The sequence below is a fragment of the Saccoglossus kowalevskii genome, unplaced genomic scaffold (assembly GCF_978046115.1).
Source record: "Saccoglossus kowalevskii unplaced genomic scaffold, keSacKowa6.1 SCAFFOLD_473, whole genome shotgun sequence".
Lineage (NCBI taxonomy): Eukaryota > Metazoa > Hemichordata > Enteropneusta > Harrimaniidae > Saccoglossus > Saccoglossus kowalevskii.
Window position 1 is genome coordinate 949 of NW_028188834.1, and position 18,570 is coordinate 19,518.

General features: G+C 34.5%; 2 protein-coding genes across 3 annotated transcripts; both read right to left on the bottom strand.

Annotated features, from left to right (window-relative positions):
* Positions 1–5,088: 5,088 nt before the first annotated feature.
* Positions 5,089–11,533, bottom strand: LOC102800658 (alpha-N-acetylneuraminide alpha-2,8-sialyltransferase-like). Of its 2 annotated transcripts, XM_085496429.1 has the most exons (8): positions 10,383–11,533; positions 8,009–8,119; positions 7,689–7,799; positions 7,510–7,594; positions 7,249–7,364; positions 6,902–7,054; positions 6,458–6,657; positions 5,089–6,369 (listed from the first exon to the last, which is right to left on the bottom strand). In XM_085496429.1, exons 1-8 carry the CDS (start codon positions 10,409–10,411, stop codon positions 6,134–6,136), a joined length of 1,041 nt encoding a protein of 346 aa, XP_085352555.1. In that variant the 5' UTR covers positions 10,412–11,533; the 3' UTR covers positions 5,089–6,133. The 2 variants fall into 2 exon arrangements, with proteins under 2 accessions (XP_085352555.1, XP_085352556.1); XM_085496430.1 differs by lacking the exon at positions 7,689–7,799.
* Positions 11,534–16,607: 5,074 nt separating this feature from the next.
* Positions 16,608–17,426, bottom strand: LOC146725327 (uncharacterized; the record flags this gene model as incomplete). Its single annotated transcript, XM_085496428.1, has 2 exons — positions 16,608–16,873; positions 17,249–17,426. Coding segments are annotated over 2 exons (444 nt in total), but the record flags the coding sequence as incomplete, so codon positions are not given.
* Positions 17,427–18,570: the final 1,144 nt, after the last annotated feature.

An 18,570-nucleotide genomic window follows, 5' to 3' on the forward strand; every position in this document is an offset into this window, starting at 1 on the left:
TGAACAAAAATTGCGTAAATTTGACCAAACCATTTTTATCATAGGGGTGTCAGGTACTATCACTTGAATGCGTTTAAAAATAATCCCTTTCCTATAAGCATAGCACAAACGCAATTTTGGAGAACTCACTTTTCAAATATTAAATTATTAACATCAGAATGGAAAACAAAATACCCACAACACAAAAATTACAAATCAGATACTTTACAGAACATACATCTCCCAATAATAATCTAACCATATTTGAATAAACCGAACACCCCATTCATATATGCCTTGACAGATTACAATACAAGAGTTACTGTTATCCATTCATGTGCAGCGTTTCAAAAACAACTACCACAAAATGTAAATTGTAAATAGAGGGCGCATGTCAAAAAAAACGAACGCTGGCCCTGTTTCTTCAATAAATAAACAGATATATAAAGCTCTTTATTATTGAAATTATTATAATCGACAAATTTATCTCTACGTGCACAGTATGTCTATGTGAGCAATTTGTTTTCAGTTTGTCAAAGGAATACACTATATACAGTGCGATGATAATATGGACGCGTACCATAGACTGCATACAAGCGTGTCCCATATATACACTTCATAAATCATGTATATGCGGGTGTTTTATTATGAACATTGCGCGGGTGCTCGTTTTCAGAAGTACTTCAAATTGAAAAATTTTCAAAAAAAAAAAATTTAAATCACATGTTAAAATGCTCTATGTAATTCGAACCATCATCCTGCACTCATTGCAAAGTATCAAGCTTTATTAGACCACAACATTCTGTACTTCGTATCTCAATTTCCTTTTCAGTTGTAATCGTAGGTTGGTAAGGCCATATATATATATATGTTTATATGTATATACATTTATTCTTTCACAAGCTGGTGCTTGAGATGGTACTCATATTTTACTCACTTATTGAGGTTTAATAAAGTCGAAACATCATAAAAAATGTTTCCTGAATAAGGTGATATCATGACTTTCCAATTATAAATGTATAATATATCAATAGTATGTCCACGTCGTTGGTGTGTTCTAGTTGGGTGAACCAGCGAGTCCCCTGTTTGAGTCCCAAGCCTTTAAATTATTCTCATTTAGTTGCTACTGCACGAAGTTGTTAACCCATATAAATAATGTTCTATCAATAAACACTTTAATGACAAATTTGATGTCACTCATCTTAGACGTTCACCCCGGAAATATACTCAGTATGTTTGCATTGCTCGAAGAACATGTGTGAACGCCCTATCCATCTCCCCTGTTGTTATATAATAAGATCCCGCTATTCACTATAATCATATTCATTATTTAAGGACGACAGATAATAAAGATAAGGTGGTAAGACACTGCTAAATGTTCGTGCATAATTCCAAGTCAAAGTCTACCAGCGAGAGTACAATGGCAGATTCATTTGAAAAAAAACAAACAAATCATAATATTTGAAAGCGATGTGGCTGACTACTTGACGATTTTTAAAATTGGAATATGACATGCAGCTCAAAGTAATAAAACCAAAGATGAAAGTATTCATCTATTGAAAGGGAGGAGTCATTTGTGTACGCTCTGTCAGATGATTGCAGAATCCAGAGTGTCTCAAACCCAAGTTTATGTAGTGTGCAACCCCCAGTCTAACATTACTATGGAAAACATATACCCATATATTCGATACCCGGAATTAGAACCTGCTCAAAGAATTTCTGAAGCAGTAAATGACCAGTATAGGTGTTAACAGATAGATGTCATCAACGGTTGCTGCGAAGAAAAAGACTAGCATTGAAATAAGATTTTGCTTGGACACTCATGACCTAAACGAAGCAGCAAATTACATTGTGCCTACATAATTTGGCGGACAAAAAGGTGAGTAGCTCTGTAATGAAACGTGCGTTAACCTTTGTTGGTATTAAAATTTGGCACATATAAATTGACAGTTTTTACAGAACGAGTACCGTGAATATCAGTTGCAAAGTTGTTTTTGTTGGCAAGAGGATCAAGTGCATTACCAGATAAGGACTTAAAATTCAGTCTGGCAGTGAAACAGTAAATCCTGAATCGATCGGAATGGTTTGCAGGAGCCAAAACATTTTAGATGGGAGGTGTTTTGGTCAGCATCTAAAATAGGACGAAGGGCCCGTTTTTGAAGTGTGATCGTATTGCCTCAAACCACGCAACAGAAGTCAACACTGAAACTGAAACATAACATAGTACAAAAGCACTTTTACATGCAGAAGAAAATAGTGTCGAATTTATGCAAAATCCAAAAACGATCAACAGCAGAATATTGTTCACTGTCAAGTTTGATTTTAAGGAGACTATTTATTGTGCAGAATTTTCGAATTTTGAAACAAGAACCAATAAGAAACAGGTTGTTTTTCGTGGGTTGATATAATTAACATTTGTTCACTTGGAGATTGATAAAATATACTTATTGGTGGTGTTACTAATATCATATATAATACTCCTAGTTAATGTTAACGTATGGTCGTCTGCATACAAGTCATTTACATTTATTCCAGCATGCGAATGTGGGATCATTAATAAATGTAACACAAGACCTTATGGATATATATCAGTATATTGATTATTTGGAAGAAATAAACATAACGTATATATGCACACCCACCCACAACGTATATATATATATATGCATGTGTGTACTGTATTTGCCTTTTTTATTTGTTTGTGACTATGATTTGCTTTGCGTATTTACTTTATCAGTGTGCTTTAGGGTTTTTCATGTTTCTCCTGGCTACTCATCTCCCGCAAGCCAATACATTTCAGGTGTGGCATATTTAAGGTGGGCTCTACATCTTGTCTGTATATTGTATTTATTTGTACATCTATATGTGGCTTCCTTTGCTTGAATTAAATCGCTGACCTCATACACGAACTTATTGCCTAAGGGGTGAGACACTTATTTACTAATGCCACATTATTGATAAGAAAATACGTCAATGACAGGAGCATTTATATATTAGAATGATCAATCTACAAGGGAAACTTTACTTATCAACATAGATAAAAACAAGCACCACATACCCCGCCCAACTCACTATAAATTTAATGATTTTCAATGGTTTCAGGTTTCTATGCTGTTTTATTTACCCACAGATGTTAGTCAACGTTTGTGAGGCGCTATTACCATATTTTCCGCACATGAATTTACTAAAATTGAGCAAATTATTTCCTGTAACTAGATATTTGAAAATTCGAAGAATAAAAGAAATTAGGTTACCTGAATTATAAAAACTCATTCTTTGAATTTTGAATATATTGGCCACCAGAGAAAAGATAGGGGTCGACGTCATGGAAGGGAATCCAAATATTAATAAAACAAAGCAACTAATAGAAACAAATATTAATGTGTTAATTGTCATTAATTTGATGAAACATTCCACACAGAAAAATGTGAATTTGAATATCAGCCCTATTTTTGTGACGCTACTCCTATCTATGGTGCCCTTTTTTAATTGTAGGCTACGTTTTTGTTAATTATTTGTATTCTTTTCAATAATTTGAAACTGTGTGCGTGTGTGTATGACCTATGACCTCAATTACTGCTACTGCTACACGTTCTTCTGTAATATATGAAACTCAAAGGGCCTTAGTCCCCTAACATAATGACGCCCCTTTGTAATGTTTGATGTGCAGTGTAGATATTCGGTTGTAATTCGAATTCTAATTTTGATTGGTGATAATCAGTTCTTGCTAATTTAAGTGTTTTTTTCCTGGTGGGTAGACATATTTGTAAGCAAAATACGCATTGTTGATCCAAGATGCCAGCTTATATCAACAGTTTCACACCTCTAGGTGAAGTTTTATCCTTCTACGTAAAAACCCCTGTAGTGCCCAATTTTGTGTGTGAATTTCTGGAGTAGCGATAATTTTTTTTCTTTGTGACGTGAAATTTGTTTTAAGTGTTCACTTGTTTTGTGTGCTTTGGGAGATGTAGTGCGCCCTCATTTGTATTGTGCTAATAAATGGCTAATCGTTCGGACCTTATACAATATTATACAATAGCCCGCTTCGACTGGACTCCGCTGATATCGCTTACGGCTTTAATTTTGATTTATATTTATTACACTACGTCTCATTTTACTTTAAAGTTTAGTTGATTTTACGTATCTTTGTGCATAATGAATGTTTATGTGATTTTACGTATGCGTACTTTACGTATCTTTGTGCATAATGAATGTTTATGTGATTTTTTTGAACGTACCCCTTGCATCTGAGTATAAACTGGTCTATACAATAATATCTTGTAACACTTGTTCGTACATTGTGAGCCATCCCTGAATATATTAAAGGTCTGTTGTGTGCATATTCACGCGCGGTAACAAGAACCTGGACAAGAGGGTGTAAATACGTTTTGGCATTTAAATTAATTTTAGAACCTCTTGGCACAAGGCATAGATAAATTATCAAAGCTTTGCTTTAATGGGCAGTCATTTAGATCGTAAGAACGTGATTAATTGCGTCGGATGCTCCCACAAGAGTCGATCAGTGTATGCATCTATTGTGTAAGACAGACACATGCAGTAACTATAAACTTGCAACGATGGCTTTTGTTTGAGTTCACTCTGTCGAAACTTTAGGATGCGACATATAAGCAAAATTAAATAGCAATGGCCAAAATTTATGTGGCTGGCTGTATTAAAAAAACCCAACTGAATGGAAGTGCTTTTTACAGGGTGGTTGTCAAGGAAACCTTTGTGCGTTACGGTTTTAGTTGTGTCAATACAGTGCAGACCCTAGTATGACCTTGTCTGTATGTCTTCGTCTACTACATGCAGCGAGTCACGTCAGTTCATGACAGACGTAAACGTTGTTTGTCGAAACATCCATCCCTGATTTTCAGAAAAACTTGATATATTTGCCAGTCAGGACACTGTGCGATGTATCCACTGTAATTTGTGAGCAGTAATATTTCTGTTCACCTAGGTGACAAATTGTAAATAATTGTAGCCATAGAAACATCCACCAGAGTAATTTGTGAGGCATTTAGTAGCTGAGAATTCTTCCACACCGTGCTCATTAAGAATTTAAATATTGAATAAAAACTAGCAAGTCTGAAATTAATCACAAAAACCTTATAAAAAAGCATGTAATTACAGGTCAATAAATAGCAGTGGACACAATACGATAATCAATCAATATGTAATCAATACATCGGGTCAATTATTTTCCTGCCATGTGATATGACGAGTCGAACATAGTGTAATAAATATCAGCAATAACAACAAAAACGGCAAAAAACACCTAATTTTTTTATGGTCGGTCACAAGGTTTGGCAGCCATTTTTGATTTGATTTTGTTTACTGATGCCGCAATTACGTGATTGTTTTTCATATTTGCCACTTAGCTTCTATATAATGAGCTCTTTTAGACAGCTAACGGCAATTCAGATCAGTCACGTGATTTGGCTGCTATCTTTAATTTTCAGCAAAAATGTCAAAAAATGTGCGCACGTGTTTTTTCATGAAACTGAATCAACTGTATCATGCATGGCCAAAGCTTCTTACGGGAAAATTAAATTATTTTGATGAATTGCATGGTTTGGTCGCCATTTTCGAATTTTCACAAAAGTGACCACAAGTTTGGTGAAATGTTTCTCATGAATGTTGTACCAATTAATTTGATAATTTGTATATGACCTGTATTGCTTTTAACGTGGTTTGGTAGCCATTTTGGATTTCGAGCTAATTAGCATATTTGACGGGAGATAATAACTGAGCATAAAGTCTTATTACTGCTACCAAATGTCTTCGCTCGCCATTAATAACCTCTATAAATATACCAAAAACTAGCAAATGCTTAATATTCTCAATTTGCAAACAATTTTGTGAACGTAACTAGAATATCCATATTTGGAAATGTTATCTCTAATAGTGTAGTCATTAGATTCTTCGAGATTCATTACTGAAAACGAGTAAAATATTGTGAGTCAGAATAGTTTTGTTAATATCGTTAATTTAGGTCGAGGGCACAGAAAAAAAGATGTTTTCTTCGGATTCGGAATGCTACCTGTGTACTTGATTCAAGACTAACACCATGGTCAAAAAGTAACATAGTACTGATCAAAGAGCGCAACGTATATATCACAATTGTTCACTTGATAAATATGTTTACAATCCGTTAGTGCGTGCTGCATTTCCCAAGGTGCAACTTGACAACGCCTTGATTATGAAGCTCCAATAGGTTTTGAATTTCCCATCCCATATGGTGGGCACATACAAACACTTCATCAAATCCCGAATCACCAGTGTAATGATATGGTAAAGCATTTCCTTCTATGTCTGTGCTAAACGGCCAGAATCCAAACAGATGAATCTCCTCGCAAAGTGGCAATCCCATGGTTAACAATAGCAATCCTGAAATAATACATACTCAGATGAAACATATATGAATGTACATAAAACGTCAATAAATGAAACAATTGCAACAAATCAGATTTCTCACCTGATGAAACTATTTTCTCAACCTTCCAAAATCTTCTCACTAAACCAAGATAGTCTCTATTGAGAAGCAACAGGTCCAGTGAAGTGTTCAATTTTATGTGATTCATGGCAGGAACAGTGAACTTTGGTGTTGAAGTAAATAGTACATGACCTTTATATTCTTCCAAGGCTTTACTGAATGCACGCATACTATAATTGAACCTATGGGTTAAGCAGGTAGCGAGAACTGAAATTATGAAACTACTCTGATTCACATCATAATCACTGTCACAAGATGATCCGTGCAGCAAAAGTCCAAATCCAAATCCAAGGACAGTTGTACAATGGTAAAAAATGCATGGATGTATATAGTTCAGGAATACAACAAGGAAATGAATTTACTTTATTTATATGAAAATATTACTATGACTTCTTTATTAAGTTAAAAATCGTAACTTTTAATAACCTGTTGTAAATTATACTTGGATTGAACGTAGTTAGATTCATCTTCCTCCCTGCATCATGTGTAAAATTACGAATCACTGGAAGATTGGCTCTACGGAACAAGTATAACCATGTAACTTTTAAACCCAATACACTTAATACGTTTCTATGGAAGCTGGGAAAAATGAGAATTTACAGTGTATAACAACTAGCTGACACGAGTTAAAACACATAGAAAGAAATTAAATTATAATGACCTTCCCAATAGCGACATTGACATATATGGTCATGGTTAAACTTTAGTGACATTTGAACTATATGCATAAATTGTATGGAAAGTATCAACAAACAATACATACAAGTGAGTACCTCAAAATAAGATCAGACTTATCGATTTCATCTCCACATCCACTGCCCTTCAATATACCACCATTACCAACAATGCTACATCGTCTGTAAATACTTCTCTCGATGGGAGATTTATTCTACAGTACAAATTTTAACAAGATAATTAAGGTTCCAGATACAGTGCGTGCTACGCTTTACAATGCATAAATCACCTTGTAGTGATTATATATATTTATACTTTGTGAAGACCACATGAAAACTGAGACATAGATACATACATACCAGATACATCTGCTGAGATATGAAGCTTGCATTGGAAGTTCTATAAAACTGTGTATTTTCTGGCATAGCACCATTCAACTTACTTCTGTAAGAAATAGAGAAAGAAGTATGCATTTGCAAATAATAAGTGACAATAACAAAAGTATGAATAGAGTTTACTTCTAAGTGGATTACTTTACCTTAAGTCATACAGATGTGTTTTGTTCGTTGTCCAAATATTTGCAGCATTTACAATGTCTCTCATTTGCTCACGAACGGTAATATTTGCTGCAAACATGGACTGGTTTTCACTAATAAAAAGATGTTAAAATTTTTTTTAGAATTTCAACATTCATTGTAGAATCGGTATCGTAGACTTGGTTACAAATTTTTTCTGCAATTTTGTGAAAGCAATTGTGAGTAACCATCAAGATACCAAAGGACAATATGCTTCCTGTCAACTATCTACTTTGGGTGTTGTGTGACATAATTCACAACTACAATAACGATTAGTACACACCTCATATTGTGAATACCTAAGTAATCACGTGTACATTGCTTGAAGGCTCTTTTTGTATCGGCGTCTTCTCTTTCAAGGTCACTTATTTTTGCAATGCTATGCATGCTTGTCCTATACGGGAAAAGGTTTAGTTAAAAGTATTAACAGCTAAATTAATGCGTTTCTTTGTTTATAAGACAAATAACGTTGTCAACAATTACAACAAAATGTTTACCCAAATTACTTTTTGCAATACTATCACCGCCTGCCATAGAAGATCGTTTACTTTGCTAATCGTCTTTATTCCCCATGTAAACAAAAAACGCCTGCTAAGGACCGTGATCTCTCTGTACAACGTCAATACATTAAATATCGAATTACATTGGAAACAAAACAACACTTGGACACACCATTCAAATACCTGTCCTGTCTGCGCTTCATTAATGTTCTATTATCAACATTTATTGTTTATTCATTTGTTTCATTTATATCCCCATTGTGTTAATTTGAGTGGTATACATATTAAATAAATAAGCATATTTGTATATATTATTCAAATATGTTTCATTTATATCTCTATTGTGTTAATTTGAGTGGTATTCATATTAAATAAACAGACAGATATGTATAGTATTGCTATATAGTCTAGCTATTGAGAACAATATTATATTGCGCCTGTTCCAAACATGTTTTTAATTACACAATCCTTTATTGTATTTTATTACTTTATTGTATGCCATTTCTCAGCTCCTCATTGATATAATGGGACTTGGTTACCCCCACGCCGATCTTTGTTTTATCATTTAACGTTGTACTGATAGATTCCTGGTTCCCGAATTTAATTCAATGTGATAGGCCATTGTATAACCCATGTCAGTTATCAATTGACTGACTAATTTCATATTTAGGTTGTTCTCTCTTTTCAGATAAATGAGGCCACTGGGACATTGACATCACAAGTGGGACAAATTGCTATGTTGGGTGCATGCAATAATGAAACCTAGAATGTGTGTCCTACACTAAATCCCTAATTATGGCATACTTTTATGAAAGCAAACTACTATATGAAGATTTATTTTATTTTATATTTATTTATATTTATTTATTTTATATTTTACTACAAATGTTTAAGGTAATAATTATGCCTCAAAATTGAATTTACACCTGGCTTTACAATTCCAATTTATATTTTCAAGTGAATTTTTGATCTTTCTTATAAAGTCCAGCAAATATTTTTATAAGGACTAAGAACTTACCGAAAATAAGTAAAAACCAGTAAGTCGTATGGCTCATATGTCATTGTGCAAATTTTAATTCGGTAAAGAAAGCTTAAACATCATAGAGATGGTAATCGTGTCGTAGAATGTGAGTAGAATGATATTTGAAGGCATGATTAAATTGTATTATCTGTGCGGTGGTACCACTTTCAATAAAACATTCTATGATGTTAGTAAACAAGTTTTTAATTGCTGGTTTCGGAGAATCCGTGATAGGAAGGCTGATTAATTGAGAGCAGTTATATGATTCCTAAGACAGTAATAACTAGCTGCAAGTATTATATCACTCGTAGTAGTACTGTTCATGTCGTTAATTAAAGTGCATGACCATAGCCGACACCTCGTGAAGACATTCCTCTAAACTGTAAAGAAATCCACAGTAAGTAGTATCGATCTTTTGGTTACTAATTCATGTCGACGTGATGTACGTGACGTCACAGCAAACACGCATCATAACATGTTCTGAACGAGGTAATGCCATTTTGCATTACATCATGTATGTTATTTAAATTCATATGGTTCTAAACAAATACAAAATTCTTTGTGATATCTATTCTATTAGCAAGTAGTAAATCACTGGCAAACAATGTCAATCATTGATATTTCAGAACATTTATTTAGGCATCAGCAGTACCACGATTAATGATTTAATTGGATACTGTATCCTCAGGGTAATCGTTATCTGTTATTGATGTTTAGTTTACACAGTAGCATTGAAGCATAGACAAACAAAAAGGATACGTGCCTGTAAGCAGAACGTACATGCGTTTGATTAAACAAAAGAACTTGCATATGTGCTGAGAAATACATTTTTGTTGAAAGTATTCAGTACAATTTTAAACAGGCATTTCATTTATTGTAGCAAAAACCAGGGTCTTTTTTGAGGGGCGGAGCTACGTCACAGAACGTTCTAGGTTGTTTGGAAATGCGTAGAAGTAGTCTTGTTACCCTGTTCATGAGTCTCAACTGTCTTAAAGTGCAATTGTCTAAGATGTTAATCTGTTTTCACCGGTGTTATTATTATTGCTATTATTTTGACAGGATTGAGCGTGAAATTAAGCATTGTAAACAACAAATTAGGTAGATGTAATCTGAGCAAAATGAAAAGTCAGACTTACCTCTTGGTCAGGTATACACATCGTATCATGTCGTTATACTGTTTGGCAGTATTCCAACTTCCGCTTAACAACGCACCGACGAAACAATAGATGTCAAACTGTGATTACGTACTCTGTCGTTGTCAAATTTTCAAAATCGTGCGTGCAGACTGTTTAAAATATTTGTAGGTCCAGATGAGGGGGGTTGTTCAAGGATTCCCAATCTATACAGCACACATAATAGTATGTTTTAGCCATGTACATATTTTTTTTCAGAACACCCCTCATAGACAGCCTCCTTCTCACAAGTAAATAAATATTGATACGCTGTGGCCAGCAATTCACAAAGGAATTGTGTAAGATTCGTCGTATATACAGTATGAGCACAGACTTCTGTATACCAAGTATACCAAGTCATGTGGCTTTCTTTGCTGACACACAAACGGAAGGTGATTTAAATGTACATACCGATGTCTGTCTGTGTTTGTGTGTCTGTCTATGTGTCAGAATGTCGACAGTCTTCAGGCCTAATTTGTTATTATACTAAATCAGCAGGCATTTCATTGAACACAAGACAGCTTCTAAACACCCCACCGGTACTGAACAGAAAATGATTGGCAACTCATGCATGTACCGGTCAAAAACCATGTAAGGCTGCGTGAGGGCGTTTACAAGCATTAACAGCCCTCATGCCTCCGACATTCACTAAAATAACTGCGGCATTTCTTGCAAACGCCTTCAGTATTCTAACAAATTAGGCCCGAGGGCGGTCGACAGTATATTTATGTATATGTGCCCGTAGACAAGGCTTCTAAGCAAGTTTGTCATTCCTCCATCGGTTCTGATTTGTAACTATCCCCGAAACCACGATCCTGACATTTTAGAAGTTCTTGTATATGTCATTCGTTGTTGTTCATTTCTATGATGTTATTTTTAGATTTCAATTTTTATTCATTAAAACATTCATTCCTCGTGTCCACATTATGACGTCATTGTGAAAAAAAGCAGCTGTCTTACATACGTGTCACCTGTGTTTAGATATCATGAAGTTACAATGTGTATAGCTCACACGGAAAAGGATTATAATTTGAAATATATAAAACATATTTGTAATTGTCAATTTACAACATACAGAAAACTGTTAAAAGAAACGACGTACACAGATGTATGTTTAATTACTATTTTTGGTATAAAAATATTAACCTCTGTATTTTATATAGTTTAACATAATTACGATTTTAATCTGAATAAAGTGTTGGTTTATTTTTACATGGAGCGTAGACCATGGTGCTTGTTGAAAGGTGGATGAATTTAATGTAAAATATCATCTTAATCATCTTTATTTATGTATACACATAGATAAGGTACATACCTGTACCATATAAAGTGTATGAAATAATAACTTCACCTCCCGAATTAGGCTGCTAACGGTATATAGTTGTAGTTGCGTTGTGAAATAGTTCTACACTTTGCTATTCAATTCAAAGTTGCTAAATTGAATTTGTGGGTACTTAAATTACTCTGGGTTTTACAAGACGATTTACTGGATCGTGAGACCTGTTTTGACTGACTGGCTAATGTTACGACGAGTAACATTACCGTGAGTAGCTTATAGCTTTAGCGACCATTGTCCACAAGTGGCGTCACCGAGAGGCCCTCTTACTGTGTACGTTGGCAACAGTATCGTGAATACTTTCTATACAATGTGTACATCGTCAATGACATTGACATTACTGTGTGTGCCTTTATTGCAAACGCATGTTCGTGACTTTATTCAATGTAATGTATCCTTCAACATTGAGCTCTACAGTACGTGAGTAAAATACAAACCGTCCATATTCGCCAACAAGTTGTTCGTATTAATCGCCGAAGTCGATTCAGGGTCCGGAAGCTATGCTCGAATATTTGATTGTGTTCTGTGTAATCGAGAGCGGACGCCGGTATTGCTACGCAACGTGGCGTGACATTCCCTCCTTAGCAACGCTGAAGGACAACCCTACTTTCAGGACTGGTGGCGTAAGATTACACACGTGTGGCATTGCATGTATCAGTGAACTATTGTCAATGATTGATATACACATTCCAATGCTATTCAAGAGAATTCATATTTATTATTGACTGTTTAATTGTACCCTATGGCAAACTATAAAGTGTATGTTGAGGTTGCCCCATACTATCAAGCTGTACAGGAATCCACTTCCACTGAATAAATGCTAGTGATATATCATATTAATTCATGTACAATTATTGTGGTGTATGGAAAGCCACAGATATCTTAAGTCGTAAAATATTATGTTGTGTAGTGCATTTACCATGTTATGTGGTGCATTTACCATGTTGTGTAGTGCATTTACCATGTTATGTAGTGCATTTACCATGTTGTGTAGTGCATTTATAATGTTATGTAGTGCATTTACCATGTTGTGTAGTGCATTTACCATGTTATGTGGTGCATTTACCATGTTGTGTAGTGCATTTACCTTGTTATGTAGTGCATTTGCAATGTTATGTAGTGCATTTATCATATTATGTGGTGCATTTACCATGTTATATAGTGCATTTACCATGTTGTGTAGTGCATTTACAATGTTATGTGGTGCATTTACCATGTTGTGTAGTGCATTTACCTTGTTATGTAGTGCATTTGCAATGTTATGTAGTGCATTTACCATATTATGTGGTGCATTTACCATGTTGTGTAGTGCATTTACAATGTTATGTGGTGCATTTACAATGTTGTGTAGTGCATTTACTATGTTGTGTAGTGCATTTACCATGTTGTGTAGTGCATCTACCATGTTGTGTAGTGCATTTACCATGTTATGTAGTGCATCTACCTTGTTATGTAGTGCATTTACCATGTTATGTAGTGCATTTACCTTGTTGTGTAGTGCATTTATCATGTTATGTAGTGCATTCACCATGTTATGTAGTGCATTCACCATGTTGTGTAGTGCATTTACCTTGTTGTGTAGTGCATTTATCATGTTATGTAGTGCATTCACCATGTTATGTAGTGCATTTACCGTGTTATGTAGTGCATTTACCATGTTATGTAGTGCATTTACCATGTTATGTAGTGCATTTACCATGTTATGTAGTGCATTTGCTATGTTGTGTAGTGCATTTACCATGTTGTGTAGTGCATCTACCATGTTGAATAGTGCATTTACCATGTTATGTAGTGCATCTACCTTGTTATGTAGTGCATTTACCATGTTATGTAGTGCATTTACCTTGTTGTGTAGTGCATTTATCATGTTATGTAGTGCATTCACCATGTTATGTAGTGCATTTACCATGTTGTGTAGTGCATTTACCTTGTGTAGTGCATTTATCATGTTATGTAGTGCATTCACCATGTTATGTAGTGCATTTACCATGCTATGTAGTGCATTTACCATGTTATGTAGTGCATTTACCATGTTATGTAGTGGATTTACCTTGTTATGTAGTGGATTTACCATATTATGTGGTGCATTTACCATGTTATGTAGTGCATTTATCTTATTATGTAGTGCATTTACCATGTTATGTAGTGCATTTACCATATTGTGTAGTGCATCTACCATATTGTGTAGTGCATTTACCATGTTATGTAGTGCATTTACCATGTTATGTAGTGCATTTACCATGTTATGTAGTGTATTCATAATGTTATGTAGTGCATTTACCATGTTATGTAGTGCATTTACCATGTTGTGTAGTGCATTTACCATGTTATGTAGTGCATTTACCATGTTGTGTAGTGCATTTACCATATTGTGTAGTGCATCTACCATGTTATGTAGTACATTTACCATATTGTGTAGTGCATTTACCATGTTATGTAGTGCATTTACCATGTTGTGTAGTGCATTTACATTGTTATGTAGTGCATTTACCATGTTGTGTAGTGCATCTACCATGTTGTGTAGTGCATTTACCATGTTATGTAGTGCATCTACCTTGTTATGTAGTGCATTTACCATGTTATGTAGTGCATTTACCATGTTGTGTAGTGCATTTACCATGTTATGTAGTACATTTACTATGTTTAAGTAGTGCATTTACCATGTTATGTAGTGCATTTACCATGTTATGTAGTGCATTTACCATGTTATGTAGTGCATTTACCTTGTTATGTAGTGCATTTACCATATTATGTGGTGCATTTACCATGTTGTGTAGTGCATTTACAATGTTGTGTAGTGCATTTACATTGTTTAGTGCATTTACCATGTTGTGTAGTACATTTACCATGTTGTGTAGTGCATTTACCATGTTATGTAGTGCATTTACCATGTTATGTAGTGCATTTATCTTATTATGTAGTGCATTTACCATGTTATGTAGTGCATTTACCATGTTGTGTAGTGCATCTACCATATTGTGTAGTGCATTTACCATGTTATGTAGTGCATTTACCATGTTATGTAGTGTATTCATAATGTTATGTAGTGCATTTAACATGTTGTGTAGTGCATTTACCATGTTATGTAGTGCATTTACCATGTTGTGTAGTGCATTTACCATGTTGTGTAGTGCATTTACCTTGTTGTGTAGTGCATTTATCATGTTATGTAGTGCATTCACCATGTTATGTAGTGCATTTACCAACTGAGAAACAGCTCCGAACATGTAAAAAATGACGATTTAGCGCTTTTACATGAAAATTGGGTGTCGGCCAGCCATATTGAATTGAATCACAAAAATCATGTTGGTGCAGATGTATCTCTTGGTAAACTATCTTTGTACAAAATTTAAACAGAAACGTTCATTGCATTCAAGATAAAGTAGCATGGGTACCATGAAAAACAAGATGGCCGCCAGGTGGCCATACTTTCTCGAATCACGAAAAAAAAATCATGTGCACCTACAACCCAATATGTATGATCATCATACCAAGTTTGATCCAAATCGGCCCAGTCATCTCCGAGAAACAGCTGCGGACACATTTAGGTATCAGAAATAGCAAATTTTACATCCAAAATGGCCGCCAGTCGACCATTTTTTTCCCGATCATAAAGTAACTTGACGCGAAAGACATTATGTATTGTCTTCATGTAAAGTTTGAATGAAATCCATCAATGGGTGTCCGAGATATAGCCTCGGACGTACGTACGGATGGATGGACGTACCGAGCCCAAATTAAAAATAAAATGCAAAGACAGTAATCAATTGGAAGAAAGTAAGGACAAAACTTTGACAAAAACAAATTTTACAATGCAAGTCATGAAGATCTACTTTATTTGCCAAACATCTGCTATTTGCAGTTTTTACTTCTTAATTGCTGGTGAGAAAAATTATCAAAGACAGAAAAAAATGATGTCGCATTAGCTAGAAAACTACTGTAAATCAAAAGAGGTTTTATCCCACCTGCAGGCGAAGGGCCGATAAAAATGAGTCTAACCTGACCTTTGTAAATACCTAATTTATACAGTGATTTAGAACTGGAGATTGGCAATCATGGGTATACAGCACACTTTGTGACATAACGACTGATACATGCTGGGAGATAAACAAGATTCCTATCAAGGTGAACAAGAATGAAGTGCAGATTTTTGTTTGAAAACAAAATCTTTTTGCCAAATTTGGTGTAATTCCCATGATATTTTTATTTATTTTATCAAGGACTTTATGTTTGTGTATTTTGACACTGAAAAGTCAGGTACCAATGAAAAGCAACGAAATCTATGCACCAAGAGAACGAAAGAAATCATGACACTGTTTCGCAGTATATCAAAAAATGAAAGTGCAAATATTGAATTAGGGCTACAACTAAATGGAATACAACGGGATAAAGTTATAATGTCATGAGCATATCACTCTGTTCAGATTTGAAAAATGAAATTGAACTTAAGGAGTAGGCAAAACAACAAGAATTTGTCTGGTTCTGGAGTTGCACACAGTATATAAAGGTGCACTGTGGGTTCAAGTTTCAACAGATGCATTATGGGTTCATTATCACCAGGTGCAATAAAGGGCGATGTACCGGTAATAACATGGCACTTTTATTTGAAATGTCCTTCTAATTGAACAAATACTGTAAACATGTATAATGTCTCCCTACAAGTAACTTTACATGCATATACTAGTACCGGTTTATGGAATCTGCCACTACAAAAGCCAAATTGTAGCGGACTATATGGCATCATATATTGTCTTTGCACCCAACAGTAAAATATCAATATAGGCCATCAACTTGAATTACATAGATATATTAACAAAACAGAACCATATAAAAAGTTATTTTATACAGCAGTTTTAATCTTTACCAAAGTATGTATTAGAGAATGCAAAGTCATAAACATTAAACAACCTATCTTCCTCTGGTAAAGTGTCGCTGATAGTTGGTCGTGGTAGGATCATACAATGTATACATGTATTTGCGACAGGTAAGAATCCTTGGTACACTTCAACAAATTCCACTGAAGGGTGTATCTGAAAGCCCAAAACCGGTTCCTCTTCTGCACCAGTGGCAAATTTCAAAATATCTGACAGAGTGATTTTTCCAGAGAGTCTTCTGCCAACTGAAAAGAATTAACTATGATCAGATCAACTGATACAATCATAACAAAACATGCAGTCTGTCTGTTGAAATAGCTTCAATTTAACAAGTATTAACAAATATAAGTGACAAAAATAATTCACAAACAAAAATTTAAGAGTTTGACATAAAATAAAGAAATATATATCCAAGGTACCAGTGCATCAAATTTAAAAGCATATTTTGACTCAAAAATATCAATTATTTGACCCAAAAAATCTGTGACTGACCACGGAAGATACTTGTACATCAAATTAAAATATTTCAGGGTCAATAGAGATGAGAAACCTGTTTAACCCCTGTTACATAAACACAAATAAATTCACATATACAGTATAACAGTAAAATGTTAAATTACCTGCAACTTCTCTCATATATTTAATGAAAGCAGCATAAACTAAACGTTCATGCCTGTTAGCATTTGACCCAGCATCACTGAAGGAAGGCATTAACAATGACTTCAACATACAAAATGTCAACGTATTTGATATGTTTGGTTGCAGTAGATAAACACATATTGGCAGTTCTTTGCATAGCTAAAATAATAAACAAATATTTGTCAGAATAGAAAAAAATGTGCATTGGTAATAAATTTGATCAAAATGTCTTAGTCATTCATCTTTTTAAACATCAAAACTAAAACTATATATGAGCTACATAGTTTAATCATAACATTATAACACCATTTTGGGGGCTACCTAACTTAATGAATATTACAAAACATTTATAAGTAAATATCATTACTAATAAAATATTTCCTTTGCTAAATTTCAATGTAGAAAATGTTGAACCATATCTGTGAAACAAGAATTAATTAACATACAGCTAATTACACCTCAATAAAACTTATTACACAGTATCTGACGTGTTGAGTTTCCTCTGACTCTGATGACTGGTTCTTGGATTATTATCATTGCAAGAAGCTTCTGTTTTGTGCTCTACAACAGTGGTAACACTGTACAATATTTTGTGTAATTCAAATTCAGCTAAACATTACTGTTATATTGTTAAAATTACATTTGATGCCATGAATTATAGTGTTGTCATGACAACATACATTGTTAATAAACAATGAATGTTGATAGTAAACTTGATATTCACGGAACTAATCAAATAGTATTATTACATAGTCAATTGTGTTGTTTGTAGCTCTTGTTGTGCAGGAGCATATGTTAGGGTGATGCCTGTGGGTGCGAATTTGACAAATTGAAGATCTTATACATGTAAGACCAATAGTTCATTTAAAATGAAACTCAACAAGTCATTGTCAATGACACGTCCCCGTTCCGTTCATATTCGAGTGACATATACATTCAAAGCAGCAACAATATGGATGTTGAACTGCATTCAGTAAAACAAAATAGCCACCAGTCAGCCATTTTCAACACAATCCCCAAAAAAATTTAAACTAAATTTGCCCACGCATGACTAAGATTCAGTTCCGGAATGGTGAAAATGTGCGATTTTGATGCATTTTCGGCCTTAAAATGGCCGCTATTTGGCTATCGTTAATCGGATCATGAAAAAAATGCATGTGCATATGTCCCATATAATGTGTGATGTATGAGTGAAGTTTGAACTTAATCGGTCCATGCATGTTCGAGATACAGGTGATCACGGACGCACGGATGCACACAGGGCAAAACATAAGTCCCCGTTTTCGGACTACGTCCGAACGGG

Bases quoted from the DNA above. Each gene is read 5' to 3' on its own strand.
- LOC102800658 (XM_085496429.1), bottom strand. From the start codon at position 10,411: ATGATACGATGTGTATACCTGACCAAGAG. The intron at 7,595-7,688 runs GTAAAGTAATCC...TATTTCTTACAG, and splicing joins ACACATCTGTATGACTTAAG to AAGTAAGTTGAATGGTGCTA. The intron at 7,365-7,509 runs GTATGTATGTAT...TTTGTACTGTAG, and splicing joins TATCTCAGCAGATGTATCTG to AATAAATCTCCCATCGAGAG.